We start from the raw sequence: 12,793 nt of genomic DNA, 5'->3' as shown, positions 1-12,793 counted from the left end.
TGGTGACTGGAACCACGCTGGAAATGTGGTAATTTGGACCAAAATCAATGAAACTCCAGGTTGAAAGCCAGTAGAATTCCAGCATGAATAACAACTGGTAACGAGTTGTTGTTATATGTGCTGGTTTAGGCGCTCTTCTGCTTCTGTGCACCTCCCCTCTGTCATTCGCTGATAACTTCCACAGATGAAGTGAAGACAGCTGCTGGTGACGTTGATTATACGGAGAAAAAAATCATTTAAGCCACAAAACAACAAATGAACACAAAATTAAGCTTTGTTTGAATCCTCCATGAGTACGGAGCCATCCGTCTGCATTTAAAGCTTTATTCTCTTGTGTCGTCGTCACATGAAACTTACGCTGAAACATGTTCAGAACAAAGATGCATCAGTAGTGAACGCTGTCAACATTTCTTCTCCCTTTGCTTCATATGATGTTGAAAATAAAACAGAACACATGAAAACTAAACAAAACCATGTGACTCCACTTTTCCTTTAATTCATTTCTGTACATACACCAGCACCAAACTCCACTTCCTGTCCACAGAGGCTCGTTTGTGTCGATAAATTATTTTTTCATTTGATAAACTTCACACTGACGCTTCCTGTTTGGTCAGATGGACCCAAACTTTGTCTAACTGCACCTGGATCTTATCCTGAACATTTTCACTGCTGTCCGCGAAGTCCCACGGCGGCCTCTGCCCGTCGTCCTCAGCCGTCTCCTTCGTCCTCGTGGTCGTGATGGGAGCCGATGTCCCGCAGGTCCGGCGGCTCCTCCAGCGCCTCGTGATGGGCGTGCTGGATTGACACCATGCCTGTCAGGAGGGCGTAGCTCAGCATGGCGCCCAGAGCCACCAGAGCAGACAGGAACTGCTTCCTCCGCTTGTTGGGAACGTGGTCGAAGTCTCCGCCTTCAGAGTGGGGGGAAGTCTTCTGACTGAAGCTCTCTGAACCAAAAAACAACAACGGGGAGAATGTCAGCCGTGTTTCTACTGTGTTTCTACTCTAGGCAGTTTCTGCTCGCTCACGGTGGCTTCGCTAACCGCAGCGTGAAACACTACATCACAGCTGCTGGTGCACTTTGGTGCCATTTTGGCTCATCGTGCACATTCTGACTTTTTCTGCCTCGGTTGGGGTGGAAATACGAGTGTGCGGACCGGGTCTGCTGCCGTATCAATGCAGGGATTCCCACAGGACACATAAGGAAATCACCGCAGCAGTTGGAAACGAGAATTCCTGTGGAAAACTTTGCTTCTCGTCTTCCTATCGAAGAGGCGAAGCGCTTCATTTCTTTCCTGAGCTGTGATCATCCAGCAGCTCCAGAGAGCCCGGCGCGCTTCGAGCACCAGTTTGAACACTAATGTCAGAGTTTCCAGGAGCAATAAACAAAATGTCAACCACAACAACGTGTCAATGTCACATTACTGAAGCATAAGACGAAGTTGTGTAGACCATCAGGAACCGCTGCAGGTTGCATTAACACGAGCTACAATTCAAAAGCTCCCAGGATCCTTCACAGGGTTTGTGGCTATGGTTTAGGTTTAAAGCTGAACCATCAATGACAAGCACCCTGACCCTTGACCCCATGCTCTTAGAACATGTGAGTGGGCTTTTAAAAGTTGTTCTTTCAAGTGAAACAATGTAACTAAAAAAGTAAAGTAGTAGTAACGTGCTGCGTCACAGATTTGTAGGTTGATGCTGTAGTCTCTTTAATTTAGAGCATAAAGCAGGACTGTTGTGGTGAACTGGTGCTTTATAATTAAATCTGAATTGAACTGGGAACTTTTCCACTGGTGTCCCCGCTCACACAGCAGGAAACGGTCCACACAAGACTCTGACTACTGGAAATACTCTGTGTGCTGAAATGAAAGCGAGCTGGGAGCGTTTCAGACGGTGTCAAGTTTACAACCAAAACTTTCTAAAAGGCACCAACAACAAAAATCTCTCCAATAAAACAAACATCGTCTTTGTGACAGCGCTCCGATAAGCGTCCCGGGTCTTTTCCCCCTAAGTGTTACAACATGTGTGCCTGATGTCATCTTCGTTCCTCGTTAGTGACGGCAGAAGTCAAACAGCAGAAAACACGTTTCAGACTAAAATGAGACAATCTGTTTAGAGTGACGGTTTACACGATGTCACATCAATCTCAGACGGATAAACGATTCCAAAACATCTCAGAGGCAAAAAATGCTGACGGGCTTGAACTGTTGTTACTTCTCGTATTAATGGTTTCAGACATCTCTCTCTCAGAGTTTCACTTTAAAGTCTGCGAACAATTTGTCAGAAGATTAAAACGTCCTGAAGTGAGCGGGACGGCGTCCAGCCTCGTCCTGGACTCGAGAAGTCTGCTCTCGGACTGTTGTGTGCCTCACCTCGGCCGTCTTTGGGGAAGTAGAGCTGCAGGATGTTGGTGCAGAAGTTGGTCAGGTTGTCGAGAGACTTCAGATGCTGTTGTAGTTTCCCATTGGGCAGTTTGCACTTCAGGATGGGCGCCAGGTGACCAAAGACATAGGCATCGAGAGAGGAAGGCCTGCAGGGAGAAAAGCTTATTAGGGTCAAAGTCCAATAATCTGGTGTCACCACTGCAACTCCCAGTGACAATTACTGAGTGCATCACTGTATGCAGTGCAGTAAGGTACATAAGGAGGACAGACGTGCATGAACACAGGGTGTCTACAAGAGTTTTTACCACAGTTAACATGATACACAGTGTTTTTCAAAATGATAGCCATCAATCTATCGTCTAACGTATATTTGACCTCCTTCTCCCGAACCCTCCAGCGGCCCCGGGTCTCCTCCTGGGTGGAGGTGCCTGAAACACCTCTAGAAAAGCTTTTAACTTAATGACCATCTTCAAAGTTTCCCCAGAGTAATACAAGTGCGCTGCCTGTGAGAAAAGCCAACTTCGTGTTTTCACGTTAACGTGTGGATGAACTTACGAGTCTCCAAAGAAGAATTTGTGAGAGCCGAGTCGCTGGGACAGCAGGTTCATGCACTCGGCAGCATCTCGGTACAACTGAAAACCACAAGACAGACACAGAAAGACAAAACTGGGTCAAAGCCAGAAGCTTCAGTTTATAGATCAACAATATCTGTAAAAAAGGCTCAAAGGGTGCAGGAATTCTGCTTCTGCTAAAAAGCTGAAAACAAAAAAACTCCGGGCCAGTTTTGTCGTCTCGTGCTGGAGCTTTTGGGGCTTTTTCTGTTCCTGGTACTGGGACGGTAGAAGAGAGGCCTTGGGATACCCAGAGGTGTGTTCATATGTGGCCCTTTGTCCTACCAGACTTCACAAGATGGAAAGTCTCGAGTAGTCTAAGGAGCTTGGAAAGAAAAGTGTCTGGACTTCTTTAAGTTGCTTGAAGATGTTTCACCTCTCATCCGAGAAGCTTCAGTTCTAAAGGCTCGAGTACTTGCCCCCGATTCCCAACCTTTAACCTTAAATCTGCCAAAACTACAATGGGGTCTCGAGCTGCCTGGATGTCATGCTTGTGACCTTGGTCCTCCTTGTCTGGAGTAAATTTCCTGCAGTTCATTGTTCCTCCTCTCACTGTGTACACAGCTGTTCCATTACCAGCTCCTCTGACTTAGTGCTATTGAAACCAAGCATTAAAAAGCCAAGGGCCACCATAAATTTAACTGTGAAAGCTAAAGCAAGGAACTAACATGGCCAAGGCCAAAGGTCCGTGTCCAACTCCTGTGCTGGAAGTCTGCACGGTGTGATGCCTTTATGACCACTGAGAGCTGTTAATATCTCCACTGGACACCTCCAAAGAGAGCACATCAATCCCTTTCTTCATGCCTTAGAAACTCCTGCGACTGACTGCTGAGGTCGGGTTATACCAAACGTCTTTGGCACGGTCACTTAGAAAGGGCTTCTCAAACACGAGCATTAAAGCCTCAAGCACAGCCAAATGTTCACCAAAGTCTGACGTGTTTATAGTCTCCAGGGGAAAAGTGTCTGACGAACTCACTTTTCTGGAGCATCCAAACACACCTCAGACTTCATCGGTGCCGACCACAAAAAATGTCGACTCTGTGCAACATTTCAGGCAGTTCTTCTACGGTTTCCCTCCAGATGACAGAAACACTCGGCAGTACATTCATATTTTACCCAGTCAGTATTTTAAAGAGCGTGACATCAAATTAATAACTGAATTATCTGGATGTTAATATTATGCTGTTGGACTTGAGGCGTGTTTTTGGCCCAGAGTTTCCATTTGTATCGGGTACTCTGGACATTTAAAGGGCCGGTTCATCCAGATGACCATGTCGATGTAATGTGTAACTTCCAATAAAATGAGACTTTCTCAAACTTTGATTGAATCCATTATAAATACAGCCGCCATGCTGCTCTGCCGCCTTGAACACAGCGGGCGAAACGGGCACCGAATTTTAATTCGTGTCTGCATGAGTGCATGTGCGAAGCAAAGAGAGAAGCCCTCGAGGCTTTCAGTTACCATCTGATAGTCTACACCCACAACGATCATCGTGAAGCGGTACTGAGGTTTAAAAATCAGTTACAGGCCTGAAACGCCACCAGAGTTTCTCCTGGGATCACAAATATCCAAACTGTGATTCATATGTTGTCCAGATCCTCTTCTTGGATGAACCATCAGACCAACTGATGCTATCACCCTCAGGCTCCATGACTGACTTTTTCCCTCTAGTTCACTCTGCTTCCTGGCATCTCTATTCCCCTTTCTGTACATACTCAAAATTCCAGCCTCACTGGTTTCTGCTTGACAAGCCAGACTACGTCTCTATGAACCATCCACCGTGACGTCTTTATCTTGGTTACGACCTGAAGGGGAGTCAAACTCAGAGGAAACAACCCTGGAAAATAGGCAACTTCGGCGATCGTTCATTCCTGAAAAGTCGACTCTGAAGGTTTCCGCACTGACAGGAACAAATTGCTTTTTAACTACCTTCCCCTGAACGCAGCGTGCCCTCTGACCTTTGTCCAAAGCGGACTGGTTGTTCTGCATGTGCACTTTTCCAACAGAAAGCTCCGCTGACAAAAAGTTTTCCTTTCAGTCTAGATTCATTCCAACCACTTCAGCAGCCCGAACACATGGAAACGATATCTGTGTCTGAACTGGAAAACCGCGGAGCTTCTGCATGTTCTGCTGTCACTGCTGCCGGCTGAAAGTCAGTGTTTCCTTCACAAAAGCGGGGGGTCTGGTGGACGCTCCACGGACACGGTGACCTCACTTTTTATTCTCATGCTGGAGTTTCAATTCAGGGGAAATTCGTTCACTTCTTTTATAAACACAAGGACAAAGAGAAGGCTGGGATTTATTGAGAAAGGAAGGAAGTTGGGAAAAAGAGAGCGAGGAGGAAGGGAAGAAAGAAATGCACAAGTTAGATTAGATAACAGGCTTTACGTATGTATCGAAGATGAATTTACTGCCTATAAAATGTTAAAGAATGACTTCACAGTATGGCATCTGGATCATCTTGATCTCGATCAGCTGTTTTATTCTGAAGCTGGTAAATCAGAGGAGGCTCGATCTCTTCTGACCTCCTCCCCCTCCGAGCGCTCACCTCCTTCTCCAGCTCCTCTCCGGCCTCCAGCCTCTCGTCTCCTCGCAGCAGTCGCAGTTTCTCCAGCTGTTGCCGCTGCATTCGTCCCGGCAGGAAGAAGTTCAGGGGGAACGGCATGTGCTCGGCGTGCCAGCGCCGAGTCACGTCCACGTAGTTCTTCGGCTCGATCCAGAAAGTGTAAATCTGCAGAGGATTGATCCAGAGATTCAGGGACGAGCTCAGGAGAAACGCACTCTCGGTTCGTTAGCAGAGAAACTCGTCTCACCAGAGCCGGCATGAGTTTTTCCTCCATCAGAGAGATGAAGGCCAGGCTGTCGGCGCCTTCCTTGGCCGACAGGTCGTAGTCTGCATTGAACTTCTGGGAAGAAAAAAAAAGTACATCAGGATTAAACGTCGATAAAACAGGAACAAAGAGTGGAGCAGGTTAATGATGCTCCAATGAAAGGAAAAGGAGCTCTCTGCAGTCGCTTCTAAACACTTAGAATCTGTTGTTGTCAGTGATTTGTGCCTGAATGTTCAACGACTTTGAAAAACAAGAACTGGCTGCACAGTCTGAGTTTATTTACCACATCACATCTTAGCGTCCTCGTTGTCTCATATTATCTACTGCCTCCCTGAACCTCCATGAACTGAAGCTACGGCATGAAGAAGAGATGCTCCACAACAATGTGAGACACTGATGAAGCCATGCACAAGATGATTCCTGCTGAAGGTGGTTCTACAAGCTATCGAGTCACTGGGAGTACTGGAAGGACTGGGGTAGCAGCAGGTTTTAGGACACGCACAATACTGCAGTTAAGATGCTGTTTGAAGGAATGAGAGCTGGGAACGGGAGCGTGCTCCATGTTAGCAGGAATGTCAGTGCAAAATTCATTTGCATTATGCGTCAGTTTTACAACAAGCTGTAAACGGATTACAGTTCCAGCTTTATTAGAACAACAGCAAACAAAATGTGAGAGTTTCAGCTGCTCTTAGAGTCAAGTTCAGTTTCTGAAGCTTCGGTCGTCTGCAGGAACGGCTCGAGAGGAGCTGAAGGTGTTTGTTTTAGTGTGTGTTGGAGGGTTTACAGGCTGCTGCCGTCTCTGCGGTTTGAACTGCTTCCATGTTTCCTCATTAGCACAAGCAGCTGCATACAGTGGCAGCAGCAGGGAAAACAGAGCGAGCTGCTGCTGAATTCACGCTCAATGAGCCGCTCTGATCAACAGCTGAGTGCACGCAGCATTAAGAGCACACTTAACAAGTCCTCCTCGCACACGAGCGGGGCCCCGAGGGGCAAGAACACCACAAGAAGATGCAGAACGGCAACAAGTTCTGTAAAGAAAGAGAGGAGCTGAAGGGCTGACGGTTTTTCCTTACAGCAGTTTTCTCCTCCGAGCTTCTTCAACAGCTTTCCTGTCGCTGTGGTTTCTGAACAACCCACCAAATGGAGAAGGCACCGAGCATGCTGGGTAATGTGTTCCAGCTGCTGAACGAAGGCCGAGCTCCTCAGCGAGGGGGGTGTGGGCCAGAAACTGCTGTTATCACTGGGTTTGAGAGTTTCTTCCTCAAAGATATTCAGGAGCAAATGTCAAAGACGCGCTTCCAGTTTGGGCTTACGATGCCGCTTTAACAGCAGGCCGCACCACGCTGAAGCAAACCTGGAAGCTCGACAGCAGCTTTAGCTCATTTTATTCCAGTGAGCAGGTGCAGAGACACACCCACACTAACAATCATGACAACGTGATCAGAAAGCATATCAAACCCCTGCAGGCTGAGCAAGTCTGAGTAATGCACGCCACTCTTCACGTGCACACACACACACACACACGTGCACACACACACACACACACACACAGCAAAGGGAAAAGTTTTGACTGCAGAAACAACAAGTGGCAATCAGAGTTTTATTCCTCGCAGCTCTGCTTCTGTTTTCCATCCTGAGAGTGATGATTTCATTCTAGAATATCCAACAGAACATTTGAATGTTAAAGACGTTTGTTTCTTCTGTTGGACCGTAACCCTGGGAACGAGGTTTTACCTGTTTTCTGAGGTGGATGATGATGTCAGAGGGTCGGGACAGAGTTTCTTTCTGATTGGTCCTCAGAGCAGGAAGAGAACCTGAAGACAGGAAAAACAAAAATCAATAAGCGCTTTCAACAAGTCAGAGTTTCTTCTTCGTGTGTCTGCAGCGCAGCCGCCTCACCGCTGGGACTCCTCCAGGGGTTGGAGATCTTTCGAAGTTTGAGAGGAGCTCCAGCGAACTGGGCGTAGGCCTGAAAAAAAAAGAAAACAGGACAACACATGAGAAACACAATTCAAACTGTTTTCTTTATACAGCACCAACTCACAGCAACAGTCAAGCTGCTCTGTATTGTGAAGGCCTGCAACAAAGGACGACCCCTATGACCGCGGCAAAAATGACCCCAGATGAATGAAAGTGAACTTTCAGGAGTCCAGAATCTGCATTTTATGCTCCACACTCTAAACAAACGTTATTTATTGTTTACCCTGGTGTTTAGTTTTGCTTCCTTCTTTGTGCCTGTGGGAGCGCTGACCTGCTGATGGACCTGTCAGAAGAAAAGCATCCAGGAAACAGACCGTCTGGACCTGATTTCATCACAATCCATCCGACGGTCGTTGAGACATTTCAGTCTGAACCGCAGTGTTGGACTGAGCAACATTTCCATGTGTGGAGCCAAGCAGGCAGCCTGAGCAAACCCACTCAGACCACACTGACATGATGTCTTCACGGGAAACTCAGACGAGTTCAAGGACTCGTTCAGCAGAAACTACAGCCCCGATGTTACGATCAGATCAGACTTTCCAGAGTTGGGACCAGAAAACCTCTGAAAACAAAGCTGCAGACCGAGAGAACCGTCAGTCAGCGAGGACGAGGACGCTCATTATCCGGAGACCTGCTGACCCGAGGCTCAAAGAGCTGCTGTAAGACAAACACCTGAAAGCTTCCTGGAGCCTCTCTGTTCCTCTCTTCAGTCAGAAAATCACTGACCCAATTATTTCTGCCAGACAGAAACAAAAACAACCTTATAACGAGGTCCCGCTCACACGAAGAGTTTTTGAATTACTATGCCCACACATTCCTCTAAAGGTGGGCGTGGCCAAACTTGGAAGCTGGATTCCCTGAATATTAAAAGGTTTATAAAAAGTTGGGAAGCTGTGAAAAACAAGAGGAGCGTAATGCTGGATACAAGAAACGGGTCGATATTTCCCCGAGTATATTGGTGATCGTTATTAGTGCATTTGTGTTCATAGAACTTCATGTTTTCCTGGAGTGTTTTGCCTCAAAAATATGCAGTTATGATTGAAAATAACCAAAATGTCACATCACACAATGGTTTTTATGTTCTCTGTCTTTTGTCAATTGCCTGCAATTTAAAATAAAGTACTGTAACGGTCAGAGGATAATTAGTAATGAGCAGCGGGGGACCGACTGCTCTTACAGTAAAAGCTGGAGCTGACTCAATTCTTCTGGAAAGAAAGAATAAAAGCTTCGCTCAGAGTCGAGAGCCTCGTTCTGCTTTTACAACCAGAAAAAATGAGGAAGAATTTCCCCATAAATGTGCAGCAGTGAAGTCAGAGGACGATGAAAGTGGAGCTGTTTGTTCCACGCAGCTGTGGCAGAGCGTGAGCTGATCTCAGTGACACGGGCTGCACAGTCACTCTACAGGCGCGATGGATGTGCTGAAAACAGAAGAGTGTCGTCCACTCCTCTGCTAAACAGTTACATGTAGAAACAAAGGGAAAGATTCCTCATGACTCCCAGTAAAACCAAACGCTTCATAACACTGCATCTCACAAATGATAGAAGCTGAATGTGAGCAAAACGACATCACAAATAAAAATGGTGATAAATGTGTTTAATCTGAATAAATGCAGCCTGTTCGTGACCTCGGTTAAGAACAGGCTGCGAGCGCCGGGGTCACAGCTGGACGCTGAGATAACAACTCCGACTGAGAGACGCTTAAAAGAAAACACACATCATCGCGCTGCTTCCGTCCAACAGGAAGACATCCTTTGTCACGATGAAGTGCTGAAAGTCTTTCACTTCACCTGTGTGGACGGCTGAAGCTCCGCCTCCTATCTGCTGAGACCACAATAAGAAAACCACGAAAGCTCTGATTGAGTGTAAAGTGCAGTGGTGGATTCACATTTCTCCGGTGGTTTGGAAAAACAGCAGCAGTGACACATTAGTGTTTTCCAACCGCTGCTGAGGCGCCCGTCATTACCCAGCATGCACTGCTGCTCTGCTGTGTGATTTCAGTCCAACACAAACATGTTTCAATCAACTTTAATCACTCAGCAGAGCTCTGAGGCCCTCAGCAGGCGGGGATCATCGTACCCACACTGTCACCAGAGTCTCTGGACCACGGCAGTAATGGAAACTCTGCAGCCACAAAGCATTCTGGGTGGTCGCGAGTCTTTAACTACACCTAATGCCTCCACTTAAAGGACAAGTCCCCCGTTTTTAGAAAGTCACAGCTCTGCTCCTACAGAACGGGCTCGTTTCTTTGCCTTTGTGGATGACGCAGTTCTGTTGTTTAAAATTAAGACAAGTGCATTAGCAGCAGCACACTGCTGCACACACACTGCTGCACACACACTGCTGCTGCTGATTATAAAACATAAGAAAAGAAAATATTTCTACACTGTCCATAAGTTTAGTTTTTCGCTCAGCAGTGTGACTGTTTGCGTCTGCTGGTGAATGCCTGCACCATCAGGACACAGGGTAAGGAGCTGGTCAGGTGGGAGGAGCTCAGAGGGGGACGGTTCCAGCTTCTGACCAGGACTCCTCCTGTGCGCCTCCTTTGTGAGGCACTGAGGCGTGTCCAGATGGAATTATGGAGACTTTTGGGTGTTTCTCAATTCAGAAGATAAAACTTTTCAGGGACACAGTCATGAAACAGTCAATGCTTCCCCGTTACATCACCAGCTGTCCTCGCCCTTACACCAGCAGCACAAAGTGCAGCTTAATACACACAGCGACTTGAAGCACTTTTAAAAACACATTTGAACCACTAGACTGATGTAAAACTGAAACTGAGGCTGATGTCTGACGAACGTGTCGATAAAAGAACCTCTGGTGCCATCTGGTGGTCATATAAGGAACTACAGGTCAATGACTATTTATTGGTGAGAGACAGATTTAGAATTCATTTATTAATATTATATTATTAATTAAAGGCAAAGAAAACAGATGGATGGATTATTACATCTGGACTCTGAATACAGTGTGTAATAAAAAATACATTAGATAACAGTAGAAAGCTTAAAATAACAGGCAGTTCTTCCTCCCGTCCACTGAGGACGAGTAAACAGTCACACTGCAGGAACCATGGCAGCTCCAGCTCTGCCCTCTCTCTCTGGGCTCAGGACCAAAGCAGGAGGGTGAGACATGCCCACTGGAGCAAAATCACAGCAGGTCCTGTTAGGCCTGTAACAACACTGCTCTGCTGACTGAAGAAATAGTACATTTAGGGACTTGTACAGCTGTGTCATGTCAGATCGTCCACAATTAATTTTTATGTGATATCAAAATATCTGTTACTGCTGTAGCAACGCCTTGTGCTCAAGTTCCCTAGGACACGCAACAGCGAGACGATCCTGGGACAAAAGCCACGTCGGCCTCTGATGGTGATTTAGCATCAAAAAAGGGAGCAACTGTGAGAAATGAGGAGCTGGTGATGTGACCCACATATGAATAAACATCATTTTTGTCCATAGCATCAGAAATATAATTACTGCAAATGAAATATCATAATCTAATTTTGAGGGTATGAATGAGAAAGATTTTTACTGTATTAATCATCAGAAGCTTTTTTCATCTGAGCTGTACTTCACTTCCTACAGGTGAGCTGGAGTCACTACAGCCGGCACTGAAAGAGCTGGTTTCCACCATCATCCTTCTTCATGAGGATGCGAGCCAGAGATCTGGCTTCAGTCAGCACACAGGCACAACTCCAAACGGAACGATAGAACGATCGGCCGTTTTTTCTGCTCATCACTGCGCTCTAAATCTCACTGTCACACAGCACAAAACAGACCCTGCTGTCATTCAAAACACCACAGAAGGAAAAGACCCAACACACAAAATCCAAAGTCCTCCCTGGAGTCAGACTTTCCTGCACATCAACCAGAAGCACTGCTTCACGAACCATGAAATTCATGTTTTAATCAGATCAGCTCCAGACTGAACGTGGAGCATTTCCACCTTCCAAAGCTCCACGGCGAGCTAGTGCTGTGTGATACTGCAAATGTAGATGCCGAGTAAATAAAGAGCCAGTACTGCTGATACCAATACTTTTAACTCAAGGCAGATGATGTACAAGAGAGCAGTGTGCTATGATTTATGAGATCTAGTTACATTAAACTTAGCAGATAGAAACAAAGTATCGATCCTATCGCACTACTATCGAGCCGACACCAATACCAGCTTTAGTATCGACACTATCGATACTTGGATCGATCCGTCCCCCTCTACAGGAGCCGAGAGGAACCATGCCAATCATTGTTGAATATTGTTATTGTTACCGCTGATCGGTCAGAAAACTTCCCGTTTCACCTCCAGCTGAGCCACATGGACATCAAGCTCACTTATTTTGAGAACAAATGAAAGAAAAACTCCGTTTCCGCCTAAAGTCGGTTTATTGCAGTCTGGTTGTGGAGTCATCACTTTACCGTTTACGTGAGTAATCGATCACGCTCCGTGCAGCCGGCAGTTTTATGATGAAACCTCGCTAACGCACGCTTACTGAGGCGTTAGCATTAGCAGCCGTTAGCACAGACCCGGCCCGCGCCCCTGAGCGTGAACGCGTCCGGGCACAGAGCCGGGACCGGGCCCGGTGTTAGCGGACACTCACCAGAACCACCAGGCAGTCGGTACTGACCGACGGCAAACCCCAGTCTCCTTCCCAGCAAAACAACTCATCGGGCGCCGCCATCTTCACCCCGGATGGTGACCTCTCACACCGGAAGCAGCTATCAAATGAAGTCTTTTGTAAAAACGCATTTCAAAGTAAAAGGATTTATAAAATGTTTTATTTTTCGATCCAGAGAAGTAATCCGTAGAGAAGAACAAGTACTTATCATCAGCACCACTAGCAAAACTCAGGGTGGGGTCATGTTAGCACCCTGGAAACCTCAGCAGGCGTTCACCAATCACAGCAGGAGGTCAGATAAATACAGTTATTTATTTATTCTTAGAAAACATGAAGCAGGACACTCAGACCGAGTCCACAACTCAGCTGTTTAACTC

The 12,793-nt window shown here is 46.5% G+C and overlaps 1 protein-coding gene across 1 annotated transcript; it reads right to left on the bottom strand.

Moving 5' to 3' along the window:
* Positions 1 to 476: 476 nt before the first annotated feature.
* On the bottom strand, positions 477 to 12,545 carry LOC102301918 (metaxin-1). The gene is made up of 8 exons (XM_042214516.1): positions 12,399 to 12,545; positions 7,724 to 7,793; positions 7,559 to 7,638; positions 5,807 to 5,899; positions 5,542 to 5,724; positions 2,937 to 3,013; positions 2,370 to 2,527; positions 477 to 944 (listed from the first exon to the last, which is right to left on the bottom strand). Exons 1-8 carry the CDS (start codon positions 12,477 to 12,479, stop codon positions 709 to 711), a joined length of 978 nt encoding a protein of 325 aa, XP_042070450.1. The 5' UTR covers positions 12,480 to 12,545; the 3' UTR covers positions 477 to 708.
* Between the last annotated feature and the right edge of the window lie 248 nt (positions 12,546 to 12,793).

Source organism: Haplochromis burtoni, unplaced genomic scaffold (assembly GCF_018398535.1).
Source record: "Haplochromis burtoni strain Fernald_Lab_line unplaced genomic scaffold, NCSU_Asbu1 Contig_581, whole genome shotgun sequence".
Taxonomy (NCBI): Eukaryota; Metazoa; Chordata; class Actinopteri; order Cichliformes; family Cichlidae; genus Haplochromis; species Haplochromis burtoni.
The sequence above is the reverse complement of the archived record's forward strand: the minus strand, read 5'-3'. Positions and strand labels throughout refer to the sequence as shown.